The sequence below is a fragment of the Mustela putorius genome, unplaced genomic scaffold (genome assembly GCF_011764305.1).
Source record: "Mustela putorius furo isolate JIRA1106 unplaced genomic scaffold, ASM1176430v1.1 tig00000997_pilon_pilon_pilon, whole genome shotgun sequence".
NCBI classification, from domain to species: domain Eukaryota; kingdom Metazoa; phylum Chordata; class Mammalia; order Carnivora; family Mustelidae; genus Mustela; species Mustela putorius.
Window position 1 is genome coordinate 5,210,942 of NW_025421527.1, and position 15,140 is coordinate 5,226,081.

Below are 15,140 nucleotides of genomic sequence, written 5' to 3' on the forward strand. Positions count from 1 at the left end.
CCTGCCGGGGCTGCCAGAAGCAGGCGCCGAAGAACCACAAGAAGCTTCGATCATTTATTGAGAGCCGCCCCGCCCCGCCCCGCCCGCGCAGCGTCCAGGTCACTTCGTCCTCTTGTAGATCTTGCGCGCCAGCCCCAGGAAGATGGTCCGCGGCAGGGTCGACGCGTACCGCTCGATGAGGCCCATGAGGCGGGCGTAGCTGTCCTCCTCGTACTGCGCGAACACGGCGGGCAGGTCCAGCTCCTCGTACAGCGCCTTCACCCAGGCCACCTTCTCGGCCTCCTTCCGCCCGTAGTTCTCCTGGAAGGGGCGGGAGGCGGGGAAAGGGCTTAGCACCCCCGCAAGGCCCCTCAACCACACATTCCGGCCTCCGCCGTCCAGGGCTCTGGAGCGCCTGCGGTCTTGTCCTTTGCGGCCGGCAAACCCTCAGAGAGCAGCTCGGGCCTGTTTCCTCCACCGCGGCACCACCAGGGCCCGGGCTGCCTCCAAACGCTGGGGGCTGCTGTGTGCAAGGGGAAGGGGGTGCTGTCTGGGGCCTCATCTGGCCTCTACCCACTGAAGATGCCCACAGCACGGGACAGAGAACGTGTGCTGATGTCGCGTCCCCTGGGCTGCACAGTCACCACCACCCCCTGGAGAATCCTTGCTCTGTCCCTTCCTGGGAGCTCTGGGGTCGCAGCCGCACAGGAACCTGCAGCAGCCGGCGCTGTTCCGGGGACGCCCGCTGCAGACACTGAACCACCAGCCAGCTGCATTTGTTGTCCTGGATGTCCGTGCCGACCTTGCCCGTCACAGCGGGGTCCCCAAAGAGGTCGAGGTAATCGTCCTGGGCAGGGGGCAGAGAAGGACATGTGAAGAGGCCCCACGCAGGGCGCCGGAGCCACTGCCGCCCAGCCCCGGCCTTCCCACCTGGATCTGGAAGAACTCGCCCATCTGCAGCAGGATCTCCTTGGCGTCCGCGTGCTGCTTCTCACCATCGATGCCCGCCTACGGCGAAAACGGAACCAGTAAGCCACGCACCGGGGACCTCCGCTTTCCTTGCGGCATCTCCCGGGGCCCCCAATACGGGCCCCCACATCCCCTCCCCTCTCTGTTCAGACGGCCCTGGCTTCGGCCTGAGGACCTCTTGGTGCTCCGACCTCTAGGGCGCCTCTTCCAGCGAGGCCCTCCGGTGTGTGCCCTCAGACGGGAGGCCGGCGCCTGCCCAGCCCAACTCAGTCTTCCTGCTCCTGCCTGGACCGAATGGGAACTTGGAGAAGAGAGGCCGCGGCGAGCAGGCCGTCCGGCCACCGGCCTTTGCACCCGGTCTTCTTCGGCTCAGTGTGAAACCTCCCCCATCCCGACCAGATGGAGGGCGTTGTGCTCCCCCAAGGCGGGCGGACCCCTCGCATATCCCGGCCTCCGCTGGCCTTCACAAAAATCTTGAGGGGACTCCATCATCGCACAGACCCCTTCAGACCTTCGGTGACTTGCCCGGGGTCACAGGCCAGACAGCAGATTGCCCGAAGTCGTCTGCTTTGTGCCGTCTGTCCAAAAGCCCCACCGGTGGGCAGCAAGGGGTGAGGCTCACTCACCATGTACATGGCGGCAGCCACAGGGAGGTAGAACGAGTAGAAAGCGGTCTTATACTTGACAATAGATTTGTACCTGAGTAGGGGGAGAAGGTCAAGTCCTCAGAAGGAAAGCGCGCGGCACAGCCTCCCTCACCGCCCAGTCCCCTCCCTCACCTCTTCTCGGTGAATCTGCCAAGATCCACGTTGCCCTGGGGGGCTGTGATGAGGTCCAGAGTCTGTCCGATCTCAGTCTGATAGGAACTCTGAGGAGGAGGGAGATGGCCCCTGAGCTGGGCTTTCTCTGGGGCCGGAAACCCTGAAAGGCAGGGCCCCCAGCCCACGCCACAGGCCGAGACAGCGCTGCCCAGCTCTGTTCCCTTCCAGGCGAACCCGGTGACACCCCCGACCCCGAAACCCCCGAGGCCGTGCCAGCTGCGGACAGCCTGGCCCAGAGCCCGGGCCTGCGCCGCACCTGGAGGAAAAGTTCCAGCAGGTTCAGGTAATAGGGCTGCTGCCGGCAGCAGAGCTTGAGCAGGCGGTAGACACACGCCTCCAGGAGCAGGGCGTCGTTGATGGCGTCCAAACCGATGCCCGGCTGGCGGGGACACGGAGGCAAACAAGCCGTGAGCCCCTGGCCATGCGGAACAGCTCCACGTGCAGTGATGCCCCCCGAGGCCTGGCCCGCTCTACCTTCTGATACCAGCAGATCTGCCCGCGCCGGGTGAGGGACGAATCCATGATGTCGTCGCACACCAGCAAGAAGGCCTGCAGCTGCAGAAGGCACACGGGACTCAGCCGCGGGGCTGTCGCCGCTGCCCAGCGCTGAGCGAGGAAGGGTGGTCGGGCCGAGGAGAGCGAGGCCCGCTGTGCTGTGCTGTGGGGCCCAGGGAGATTCTAGGACCTCGCTGTTCAGGCTTCCCAGTGACGACTCGGGAGATGCCGGCGGGTCTCACCCATCACCTCGCGAGCAGCCCTGGTCACGGGAGGCCCAGGCATCGCATCCTGCAGGCTTCTCTTGCCAAGAACCCGAGCGAGTGCTTATGCCCCCTCCCCGTGGTGCCTTCCACGGACTTCTGCAAGGAAAGGAGGCCCGACGCATGTCGTCCCCAGGCCCTCTGCTCACACAGGACAAAGCCACACTTCCGGGGACCGACAGGCCAGAGCCGCGGCCTCCCTCGGCCGCATTTGTCTGCGGGTCTCCGACGTGTAACCTCGCCAGCGGCAGCCAAGAGCCTCTCCTCTGTGCACCGGCCGGCCTCGGAGGCCCAGGACGAGCTGGTTTTCCTAGCAGGTTGTTTGGTCCCTGGAGGCCGGACGTGTGCCCTCCTGGGGGCCGAGCACGGCGCTCGCCCCAGAGCCAGTGTGTCCTAAACACCTAACGAATGTGACACTCACGTACCCCAGACATCCCGCGTTCAGGCTACACCTTCCAAGCCTTTCAAAACAGCTTCTCAGGACGTGGTTTTAAACCTTGGCTCCGTCCTGCTGTGTGGGCCTGTGGGTCTGCCTCGCTCGGATTCCCCGACACTGCCCGTGGCCTCCAGCACGCTCAGTGTGCCGCGTCCTGCGGCGGCCACGGCTCTTGCCCCAGGTGACCCCTTGAGGAAGGAGGCGCCAATCTGCGCCCGTATCTCTGGCCGCACTCGGGCTTTCCACGCGGGAGGCGTGTGTATTTATGGGGCTCTGACTTGGGGCCCCTGAGGCCACAGGCCCCTGCCTCCCCCACCTGCTTTCAACCAAGATGTTCTCTAAAGGGATCACTGCACAGCCTCCCTCATGCCCCTCTACCCCACAGCAGTGGTTCTTAACCCAAATGCACTTCCTCTTTATTAGGGGACCAGCGGTCAATTAAGAGAGAAATCGATCCGCAGTATCAGTTGCGGTGAAGGGCCTGTTCCGACGATTAAAGCCTGAAGAACCGACAACCGCCCAACACGGTACCCTTGATACGATCTTAGATGCTTACAAACGAAACAGAAAAACCTAGAACAGACATTCTGGGGAGAGTCAGGAATATGTAAATATGGACTATGCACTAGACACTATCACTGTTACTGGGATCTGAACGTGTCCCCCCGATGCACACGCTGAAACCCTAACCATCAGAGACGAGCTGCCCAGCCCCTTCCCCACAAGAGGCTGCGGCGGGCAGGGGCTGCTGAGCCAGGAGGGGGCCCGCCAACCACAACGGGGCCTTGGTCTTTGACTTCCAGCTTCCAGAAGTCGACAAAATAAAGCTCTGTTCTTTCTATGCTACCCGGTGTGCAGTCTTTCGTTGGGGTGACCCGAGTGAACTGAGACAGATGTGACCAGGGCACGGTGCTGAGGGGGGCAAATGTCCTCACTCCTAGGAGGTGACGGCTGAAACAGACTGGAGGACACGAGGCAGGAGGAGAAGATCAAAGCGGAAATTGTCACAGAAGTCCCCCAAGCGAAAACAACGGCGTCCTGGCAGGTGCCGGCCTTGGTCGCGTGTCACCCCACTCCCCGCCCCCCCGCTACTCCCCGGGGAGCAGCTTGTGCTCAGCTCTGACTCAGCCGTGTCCTCTGTCTACCAGGTGACCCGCCCTGACCCCACAGCTCTGCTCCTCTGTTCTGCCCAGACCCGCCCAGCCTCCCTGCCTTGCCCCGCAGTGTGTACAGGCTCCTTGGTCCCCAGCGCCCAGTCCCACAGTGACGCCACGGTCCCTTTCCCTCCTTGGAGGCAGATCCCTCCTCCCCAACCCCATCTCAGTTCCAGGCTCCACGGCTCTGACAGTTCCACCCGCGCTGCCTCGGCGGAGGAGGCGGTGTGGTTGGGCCCAAGCACATCACAGCCCCCCGAGGTAGCTGCCCCTTTCCACACGCCAGGTCCTGAGTGCCTTCCCTTCCGACCCCACTGCCGCCCTCCTCGGGGCTCCTGGCCATTAATGAAGCTCTCAGGCTAGCAAGGAAACCGTACCCCTCCTCAGGGGCAAACGAGCTGGGTACCGGAGACAAGGACACACGGGGACCGGAGCCAACCGGACAGCGAGCCGCACGGGCGCATGTGCCCGCCGGCCGGGCTGGGCTTCACCATCAGCCGCTGATGCCGCGAGGGACCCTGGACGCAAATGTAGAAATTTTCCAAGCGATGCTAGAAATCTGGGTGTTTATGTGCCTCTCCTTAAGTGTAGAGCACTTTGCTTCAGGAAACAGCCGGCGGGCTGCAAGCCTTCCGTCTCTGCTTCAGAACTGCCCCTGGAAGAACTATGTCCCGCTGACGGCTGTCCTCGCTCAGAGGGAAGAACGGACACCTTTATGCCCGGTTCCAAGGCCCCGGCCCACAGCGGGCTCAGTCTGTAGATGAAAAGCGCTCCCACGGGCAAAGGGGTCCCCGCGTTTGTTAACCCTTAGAGTGAATCACGGCTAAATCTGACTACTAATGCCCAGAAACACATGGAGAAATTCGTCTCAAACTCATCCCTCCCCTTCCCCCCAAGGACAGCTCCCACCCTGGCAAGGCCCCCCCACCCCCCCCCCCCCCCCCCCCCCCCCCCCCCGCGTCTCCTGCCGTCCCCGCCCCTTACCAGCTCCACACACCAGCCCACGGTCAGGGCCCGCCCAAGGCTCTCGGCGTCCTGCTTGCTGGGCTCCACCAGCTCCCGAAATGCTATCAGCACCGTCAAGCCCCGATGGTACTTGCCCCCAGTCGCATTGTACTCCAAGACCTGGGGGCGAAGGCAGAGGGGCAAGACAGCAGGTTCCGCAGGGCGCCCCCTCTTAAGACGTCTCCCAGCCCTCTCCCACTTCCAACCCAGACTGGATTTTAACCTCCTCAGGCCCCATTCCTCCTCCCAGAGCCTCTGGAATTGTGCCTTGGCTGCCATCTCCAAATCCCGGAGCACAGCTGGAAGGGTCCCCCTCATGCCTGGGCTCTCTTTGCCTGGTCTTCCTCAGGACATTTGTTTCCTTTTAAGAAGGCTCCACACTCAACACGGGGCTTGAACTCACGACCCTGAGATCAAGAGTCACGCGCTCGACTGATTAAGCCAACCTGGCACCCCGTCCCTCAGTCAGTGGTAAGGCCCCATGCTGCACAGTAGAATCTGCTCCCGAGCCCGCAGCAGGGCTCGAACGCAGGGAAACCTCTAAACGTGCCATTACAATGGCTGGTACGTTCCAGTCTCTGCTTCCCAGCTTCCAGCCCCATCCCCACCTCTCCTAGACTTCCCTGCCACCCCCCACTCCCCACTGTTCAAACCATCAGCAAACGAAAGCCTATCTCACTGGAGGAAAGATCAGGCTCCCAAAGTTGGCCGGAAGTGCGCTCAGGAGGGGGAGGGGACCCAGGCCTATTGCCTCCTGCTGGGAGCTCTCTTTTTGCCTTCTGCTGCCCTGCTGTTCCCCCCCACCCCCCCACCCCGCTCCAGTGGGAAACCTCCCTTCTAATCCTCATCCCCGTGTAGGCAAACCTTCTCCTTGGTTCTCCTCAAACAAATGAGACAGTATTTATAAAAAGAATTACTAGATACCCTAAAAGAATAAAAACAATTAGGCAGCTCAAATATACCAGCCGAACTTCCTGCCCTGGAGTAGAGGTTTCATCTCGTTTCTTCTCTTTTTTTGATTACTTATTTACTTTAGTGGGAGGAACAGAGGAAGGAGACAAAGTCTTACGCAGACTCCACACTGAGTGCAGAGCCCGACACAGGGCCTGATCTCATAACCCATGAGTTCGTGACCTGACCAGAAAATAAGAGTCGGAAGCTTATCTGACTGAGCCACCCAGGCGCCCCGGAGGAGGGCTTCTGGTGATGCCCAGCTTCCCCGGAAGCTCCTCGGGCTGCCTTCTTTCCAGGTCCCGGACAAGTGGCACCTGAGAACTCCTGGACCCCTAATTCCCTTTCTCAACAAAACCCAAGACTTAGCAGGCACCCCAGGGGCCTCCACCGCAGAGAACACAGTCTGGATGGCTCACCTGAACCACGAGCAGGGCGGACGGGCTGCGTGAGGGTCCCTGCTCCCGCCCTGCCCCCTCCAGAAGAGACCCAGAGTCACTCAGGTAAAAGCCGCCCCTCCTCTCACCCCAGGGCCCAAGATCCCCCAAGAGCCACAGCTGGATCCCACACATCTACAGAGCGAACCCCAGATTGTCTCTGAAGTCACCAATCCTTCACCTCCTTGAGCCGGGCAATGACATCTCCCGTCTCTGGGTGGCCCACGCCATCCTCGGTCAGCACCCTGACAATCTCGGCGAAGTGCTGGATGAAGTCCTGCTTTGCCTGGGCGTAAGGGTCCGATTTCTGATCTCCGTTCATTGTGAGGGAGAAGTAAAGTGCTCTGTGGAGAGAGGAAAGCCAAGTCAGACACCTGAGCAGCTGCTTCCCTCCCCGAGGCCCCTCACCCCCCACCACACTCACCGAGGCTCCTCTGTCCACGCTTGGCACCAGCAGCGGGCACCATGCCAGGCCCCCAGGACTGGGCACCCGCGCACCAGGGAGGGACGCCGAAGGGGACCCAGCCACCTCTCCCGGGGCACCCAGCAGGGGGCTGGCAGCAAGAAGACGCCCACAGATCTCAGCCAGCGGGACAGGGGCATCATGGGGGTGGCATAGGTAGGAGGCACCGAGCACTCCCTGCAGGGCAAGCACCAAAAGCAGATGCACGGCCGCGGCTCCTCAGGTCATCCCCACCACTCTTTTACCTCTGGGCCCAGAACGCCGCGCTCTCTGCTGAGCTGGGCCTGAGGGCATTTCCAGAGAGAAGGAAATGCAAGGAGCAAAAGGCATCCGGTGACCGACAGTCAGCGGGTCGCACTTCACCCAGCGCGCACGTGAAGCAACTCGGTGCCACCTAACCGTCCCCTCCAGCGCCGGCCCCTGCAGCGAGCCTCCGGAATCGCCCCCTCTCGGCTTCCTCCCCCAAGCCCTGGGGCACAGCCGGAGCAGTCCGCACTAGAGCTCCGGAGGACGAGGGCCGCGAGCGCCCGGGCAGCGCCCTGCTTGACCGGGGCCAGCTGAGGCTCCAGCACGCAGAAGACCCGCGGGCAGCGGCGCCAAGTCTAGAACCCGGGACCCCCGCTAGGCGGGGAAAGGGCTGTGCAGGCTCGGGGACACCCCAAGAGGAGGAGAACTGCGCCGGAAGCGGGGGACCACGGACACGAGGTCCCGGGCTCGGGGACTGGGCGCCCCGAGCCGCACAGGCAGCGCTGGGACCGCTCGGCCAGCCTCGGAGCAACACGGGGCGGCCGGGGAGGCTGAGGCCGCACACAGCCGGAACGCCGGCAGGTCGGGCCACCGGCCGCCGACACGGGGGACCTCCTGGCCCCGCGGTCGGGCCACGGAAGCGGGGCTGAGGCTCCCACCGCCGCCCCAGTCGCAGCCGCAGACCTCTCTCACCTGCTCCTGGATGCCGCCTTTGGGTCCAGTCCTAGCCGGGAACTCGGGAAAGCCGCTCGGCTCGGCGCGCGGCCCTCTGGGTCCGGTAGTTCCCGAGCTCCCTTCCCTCCGGACGGAAAAGCCTCACCAGACTACAATTCCCGGAATGCCGCGGGAGGGACAGGACCACACGATCTCTCGCGGGCCGACTGGGCGGAGACGAGCCGCGCTGATTGGCTGCTTCCCCTCGTGTGAGCATGGGGCCCTGGGAAGGACAGCCAATGGCAGGGCTGCGTCCCGGGCGGGTGGGGCCGGCCGCGGAGGCGGGAGCGGGGGTGCGGGTCGGGCTGCGGCCGCCGCCCCCTGCGCGCAGTAGCGGTCGGTGTCTCCGCGCGCGGCCGGGCGGCGGGCAGGGCTGCGGCGGGCAGGGCTGCGGCGGGACCGGCTGCGCCGCGGGCGGACCGCTCGCTGTCTCCGGCCCTCCGCGAACTGTCCCCGCCTGCTCCACGAGGGCAGCGCCCGGGACCGGCTGCTCCGAGCGCTCGCGGGGCCCGAGAAGCGGGGCCGGGGCCGGGGCCCGCAGCCTCACCGGCTCCCGCGCAGACACGGGACGCCACCGCCTGAGAAGGGGCCCCGGACCGCAAACCACCCGAGTCGTCGACGGGAGCAGAAGTGCTGTGCGGGGTGTCCGCGCGCCCGCCGCTCCGCCGCAGCCCCGCGCAGGTGCGGTCGGCGCTGCGGGGCCGGACTGACGCGCGCAGCCCGCAGCCCACTTCGGAGCGGCTGGGGCCGCAGCTACGGAACATCCGCGGGGACGACCGGCGCCGACCGCGCAGCAGGTGCCGAGCACAGCCCCGACGGGCCGAACCCAGCGACCGGCAGCCTCGGGGGGGGGGGGGGACGAAGAAAGCGCTGCGAGCGGCCGCCGCGTCTGAAACGGCGGGACACGGCGCCTGCCTTCCGCCCAGCTCGCGGCCTCAGGGCCCTGGGAGCGAGCCCCTGCGTCGGGCTCTCTGCTCAGCCCCTCTGCCTGCCTCTCTGCCTGCTTGTGGTCTCTGTCAAATAAGTAAATAAAATCTATAAATAAGTAAATACTTAAGAACAAAAGTTAACCAATTTATGCATTGAAAACTACAAAACACTGCTGACAAAGACTAAAGAACACCGAAACAAATGGAAAACAGCCGTATTCCTGGAGCAAAGACTTAATATTGTTAAGATGTCACGCAAAGCAATCTACAGATTCAACACAATCCCTGTCAAAATTCCAACGGATTCTTCTGCAGCTATGGAAAGACAATCTGCCAATGCGTAGGCGGTTAGAAAGGGACCCTGGATGGCTAAAATAATCTGGATAGGGGCGCCTGGGTGGCTCAGTGGGTTAGGGCCTCTGCCTTCAGCACAGGTCATGATCCCAGGTTCCTAGGATCAAGCCCCACATCAGGCTCTCTGCTCAGCGGGGAGCCTGCTACCTCCTCTCTCTCTCTGCTTGCCTCTCTGCCCACTTTTGATCTCTGTCTGTCAAATAAATAAATAGAATCTTTAAAAAATAATAAAATAAAATAAATAAAAAATAATAAATATAATAATCTGGATAAACTCACACTTCCCAGTTTCAACATGTACTACACGATTATGATAATCAAAACAATGTGGTCCTGGCATAAGGACAGACCTACTGACCAAGGAAACAGAATTGAGAGTCCAGAAATAAACATCTGTGACCAGTAGGTAGGTTGGTTTGTTTTAGGATTTTATTTATTCATTTGAGAGAGAGATGGAGCACACAAGCAGGGGGAGAGGCAGAGGGAGAGGGAGAAGCAGGCTCCCCGCTGAGCCAGCCGGAAGCCTGATGTGGGCTGGGTCCCAGGCCCTGGAGACCATGACAGGAGCCAGAGGCAGATGCCCACCCCTGTGAGCCACCCAGGCGCCGCCACCAACAGGTTTCTTGCAGAGGCACCAAGTCCACTAAATGGGGAAAGGACAGTCTCTTCAAAAATGGCACCAGGTAAACCCAACTGTCTTTCCTCAGGCAAAAGAATGAAGTTGGACTCCTACCTCACACCATATGCAAAAATTAACTCAGAATGGATTAAAATCTATATAAAGAAGCTAAAACCATAAAAAAAATCTTAGAAGAAAACATAGAGATAAGCCTTCAGACCTTGTCTTGAATGGTGGGTTTTTTGAAGATTTTTTTAAAAGATTTTATTTATTTATTTGACAGACAAGAGATCACAAGTAGGCAGAGAGTCAGGCAGAGAGAGGAGGAAGCAGGCTCCCCGCTGAGCAGAGAGCCTGATGTGGGATCTGGTCACCAGGATCGTGACCAGAACCGAAGGCAGTGGCTTAACCCACTGAGCCACCCAGGTGCCCAAGAATTACTATTTTTTTTAAGATTTTATTTATTTATTTGACAGAGAGAGAGAGTACAGCAGGGGGAGTAGCAGCCAGAGAAACAGGGAGAAGTAGGCTCACTGAGCAGGGAGCCAGAGGAGGGGCCCCATCCCCAATCCCAGGACCCTGGGATCATGACCTGAGCCAAAGGCAGACACTTAACCGACTGAGCCACCCAGGCGCCCCCCAAGGAATTCTTAATCCACTCTCTTTGAAAACTCCAGCTTCAGGAAATGGGGGGAGGGAATCAAGAGATGGGGAGGCCATGTGTCTCAGAACTAAAGCACCCTCACTTCCTCATTCCCAGCCTGGGACCTCCTAGAACTGACCTTCGCTATGGGACACAATGAGTCTGGGATGGGCTGGACCCAGCCTGGCTAGGATGAGAGCCCCTGGGCTCTTCTACACCAGAACTAATCCTCAGTGGGACACACTGGGCAGCACATTAGGCCGCGGCCTCCTACACACCCAGGTCCCCGACGGCTCAGAGCCATCCCCTCTCCTGGTCAGGAGAAGCCTCCAGCACTTAGGGGAAGAATGCACCTTTGCGGGCAAACAATCGTGGGTTCAAACTCTGGTTGAACTCCTTATTGGCTGTGTAGTTGGGGTTCATTACCTAAACTCCTTGAACATCATTTTTCTCCTCCCTAGAACGGAGATGGTGTGTATCTTGGGTTGGTGCTGGGTGTTCTTCCTCAAATGGTGGAAGCCGCACTCCGGCGAGAATGCACCAGGCCAGCTCTTGGCCATGTCCCCAGACCATTAGGCCGCGGTCGGCTTGGAGCGGTTGTGTTTTGTGATCTCTTGATACAGAGGCCAGACAAGTCATCCTCTAGGAGTGCCCCCCTCACTGGGTCAGGCGACCCTTTCCAGCTCCCTGTGGCTTCCAAGCTTGCCCCAGTCACACCCTGATCACGGAACACCGGCGGGGTCCGAGCCCTCACCTGGCTTCTCCATCCCCTGGAGCTTCTCGAGGACAGGAGCACAGCTTTGTCGTGGCCTTTGTCGTGGCCAGAGGAAAGCACACGGTCTGCCCCCAAAAGAAACCTAGATGGAATTTATCTTGATAAGTAGAGAAATATTCTCTCTTTCTTAAAGGTTTATTTATCTTCGAGAGAGGAGGAGAGAGAGCACGAGCCAGAGGAGGGGCAGAGGCAGAGGGAGGGAGTGCCCGCCGACTCGCCAGGAGCCCTCGGGCTTCGCCCTGTGACAGCGAGATCGCAACCTGAGCACACGCCAAGTCTGGACGTCCCGCTGATGGGGCCACCCAGGCACCCCAAGGAGAGAACGATTCTCATGAACACGCCCAGAACTGTCCCCCCCCCCCCCGCGCTGGTGCAGAGGCAGCACTGGGCGCGACCGTCCCATTCTGTCACACGACCCTGCTTTCCCCCACAGCAGCCGCACACTCCGCCTCGGCAGGGAGGGCTTCCGTGAAGCCTCCACAGGCAATACCACAGACGCTTCAGGACACATCTCTAGTGGACAAGGAATTTTTTTAAACACAAGGCACAAAATTAACAGTAATTCCTTAATAGGAATCACACGCTTAATAGCATGTAATAGACAACCTGCATTCAGATTTCCTGGATGGGGTTAAAAATGCATTTTGCGATTGGCTTGTTCAGATCAGAATCTAATTCGGGGCCTCACGCTGCACTCGGTCGGTCGACTGTGTCTTAAACCGTTTTTAAACAAACAGTTGCTCCTTCCCCCCTGTTTTCATGCTGTTTCATTGTTGATTAACTGGGTCTTTTGCTGCTAGAACTGCCCGAGTCCTGGGTCTGGCTGGGGCGTCCGCATGTGGTGAACTGATTCCTCTACTCCCTGTGCTTCCTGCGGACGGGCCCGCTGGGCGGCGCCAAGAGCTCCGGCATCTGTCCCGGTGCGCTTCCTCCTGCCTCCTACCAGAGCAGTGGCACTCCGTGGCCCCACTTCTGTGTGCCAGACTTGATGGTTTTCGTGGCTATCGATGAGTATTTTGTTTTATTGATTTTTAAAGTACGCTCTCTACCCAACGCGGGGTTGAACTCACAACCCCGAGATCAAAAGCCACAAGTTCTACGCCCGAGCCAGCCGGACACCTCTGCCGGTGAGTATCTTCCATTCGACCTGAAGGACAAGAGAAGCCCCGGTAATGACGGAGAGGGGAGTGAGACCCAAGGGACTGGACAGGAATGTCGCTGAACAGAGGGGATGAGGAAGGGCAGCGAGGTGCAGGAAACTGTACATGCAAAGGCACAGCCTGAAGCAGTGGCGATGGAGAGGGCGTGGCTTTGGAAAACATCTGGAATCTACAGATTTTGGTGACCGAGTGAGCTGTGGATAGCGAGAGGCTCCCAGTCTCCCTGCGGTTCAGAAACAGTTGAGGTGGGTCGGGTGGAGTTGGGGCGGGTTGGGGTGCAGGTAAGGAAGGGAGAAGACGCAGACTCGCCGCCACAGTACGAGGCACAGGAGAGAGGGGGCCGGATTGGAGCGGGGGGGGGTGCAGATCTGGAAAGAGGCTGGAGCCAGCTGAGTCGCCCCGAGAGCTGGGCCCCTCCCCGTTCAAAGTTACTCACTGATCCCCTACCAGGCACCAGGAATATACCAGTGGGCAACAGAAACAAAATGCCTAATTCTGGAACTGACTTTCTAGGTGCGGGGGGAGGGTGCAGGGAATAAGTCCGGTGTATAAAAGCTGGGTGAGGGGAGCACCTGGGGGCACCTCGGTCACTAGGCATCTGCCTTTGGCTTAGGTCATGAGGTCCTGGGATCCAGCCCCACGGGCTCCCTGCTCAGCGGGAAGCCTGCTTCTCCCTCCCCCTCTGCCCCTGCTTGTGTCCCCTCTCTCGCTGTCTCTCTGTCAAATAAATAAGTCTTTAAAAAAAAAAAAAATTAAAAAAGCTGAGCTGGACAGGACAGCAAAGCACATGGAAGCTGTGCTCCATGGGTGCTCCCGGAAGGCCTCACCAGGAGCGGTGCCCGGACAGAAGCGAGGGAGCCACAGGGCCCACAGGGGCAACGGCGCCCTCTGTTCATGGAGGGAGCTCAGAGCAGCCCCCTCTCCGGTGGAGGCTTTTTTCCTTGTTTGAGAAACATGGGGTGATGCAGGAGAGACTGTTAGGGTTCGAAGCCCCCAGGCAAGAAAATTCTTGAGATATCTTTGGTGCAAAAAGGTAGTTTTATGAAATCACAGGGACAGGCCCCGCGGGCAGAAAGCTGCACGGGAGGCATCAGGCGTCCGAGCCGGGAGAAGGTTAGGGAGGGTTCGGCGGGGAGCGGTAGCGGAGGTTTCCAGAGGAATCTCGGGTATGTTACCGCGGACTTACAAGGTCCAGGCAGTTGGGCTAAGGTTGCCTTTGCCCTCAGCAAAGTTCAGCGCAAGGCAGCTGAGTCCCCAGAGGGAGGTCACTCTTCCCTGTTTCAAGGCCTTGTCAATGAGCCGAGGGCAGTGAGATTTAATCATTTCCCTTCTGTCTTTTGCTTCCCACGTCACCAGGGCCAGCGTGACTGGCTTCGTGGGGGAGGACTGGGAAGGAGCAGGGCCTCCTGAGGCCTTCAGCCTGCACTCTGGGATTGGTGGGGTCAAGCCACGAACCAGGTTTGTGCCCTCTACCCCCTCTCCAGACCCTGTCCCCATGTGAGGCTCTCCCACCGTCTCTCTTCTCCCTAGGGTGGAGCTGTCCGCCCGGCCCCACAGGCAAGACCAGAGCTGCGCGGAGGGTGGCGGGCCTTTCCAGAAGGTTCCATGGGCCCACACACCCGTCCATGCAGCGCCACTCACCACAGCCGGAAGGTGGAGACAGACAGAGGGACGGTTCCCAGAAAGAGGGATAACCAAGGTGTGGCCCGGACCCAATGGAGCATTATTCGGTCCGAAGAAGAAGAGACGTCTGCAGAGACGCTGCAGTCTGGAGCAGCCGCGGAAACTCGCCAAGTGGCATAAGTGAGTCACGAGGAGACAGCGAGTGACTCCACTTCCACAAGGTCCTGAGTCCGCAAATCCACGGACACAGAAGACAGAACGGCAGTCACTGGGGCCTGGGGGGCGGGGGGAGCAGGGACTTCGCGCTGGATGGGGACGCAGTTTCTGGTTGAGTTGGAGAGAACCATGTTGGAACTACTATTGTGGTCGCCCAACATGGTGAATGTACTGGAAGCCACTCAACCATATGCCTAAAACTGGTAAACAGTCCGATTCTTCTTACGGATATTTTACTACAATTTTTCAAAACACCAAAAGAGACCTGGGCGCTGACTCTGGGCAGTTTCCTCTCCTGCAAGTGAGAGTTCCCACCGCGGATTTCAGGGAATCGAAATGGTGCCCCAAAGGAAGGCCTCCGTTCCTATGCGAGAAGCCCATGGGGGCGGGGGGCGGGGGGGGGGTGTCACAGAATGCGGTGTTCGTACCCAGCCACCACCTGCATTGACAGGGAAGCTTCCGGAAGCCCTGACGCCTCAGTACAGCAGGCGGCCCTTGATTTCCGACGGGCTGTGAGTTTGAGCCCCACATCGGACACAGATTACTAAAAATAATAGCAATAAATAGGGACGCCTGGGTGGCTCAGGTCATGATCCCAGGGTGGTGGGATCGAGCCCTGCATCTGGCTCTTTGCTCAGCGGGGAGCCTGCCCCCCCACCCCTGCCTGCCTCTCTGCCTACTTGTGATCTCTGTCAAATAAACAAAACTAAAAAAAAAAAAAATAATAAAACAAAGTAAAATGTTCCTATATTATAAAAGGGGGCATATATTGTTTGTGACTGCGTGATCCGTTTCTGAGAGAAGATACAGAAACTTTGGTAGCATGGCGCGGGTCCTGGAGCGGTTGCACCTCTGAGGCTTGAATATTGCCCAAGTGTCCGCGCAAGT

The 15,140-nt window shown here is 59.9% G+C and overlaps 1 protein-coding gene across 4 annotated transcripts; it reads right to left on the minus strand.

Moving 5' to 3' along the window:
• Positions 1-41: 41 nt before the first annotated feature.
• Positions 42-8,060, minus strand: FDPS (farnesyl diphosphate synthase). Of its 4 annotated transcripts, none has more exons than XM_013049015.2 (11): positions 7,913-8,005; positions 7,219-7,257; positions 6,692-6,854; positions 5,102-5,242; positions 2,244-2,324; positions 2,026-2,148; positions 1,728-1,816; positions 1,575-1,647; positions 910-987; positions 692-826; positions 42-300 (listed from the first exon to the last, which is right to left on the minus strand). In XM_013049015.2, exons 3-11 carry the CDS (start codon positions 6,830-6,832, stop codon positions 100-102), a joined length of 1,062 nt encoding a protein of 353 aa, XP_012904469.1. In that variant the 5' UTR covers positions 6,833-6,854; positions 7,219-7,257; positions 7,913-8,005; the 3' UTR covers positions 42-99. The 4 variants fall into 4 exon arrangements, with proteins under 4 accessions (XP_012904469.1, XP_044942748.1, XP_004778628.1 ...); XM_045086813.1 differs by lacking the exon at positions 7,913-8,005 and adding an exon at positions 6,935-7,064 and having other exon boundaries at positions 7,219-7,901; XM_004778571.3 differs by lacking the exon at positions 7,219-7,257 and having other exon boundaries at positions 7,913-8,060.
• Between the last annotated feature and the right edge of the window lie 7,080 nt (positions 8,061-15,140).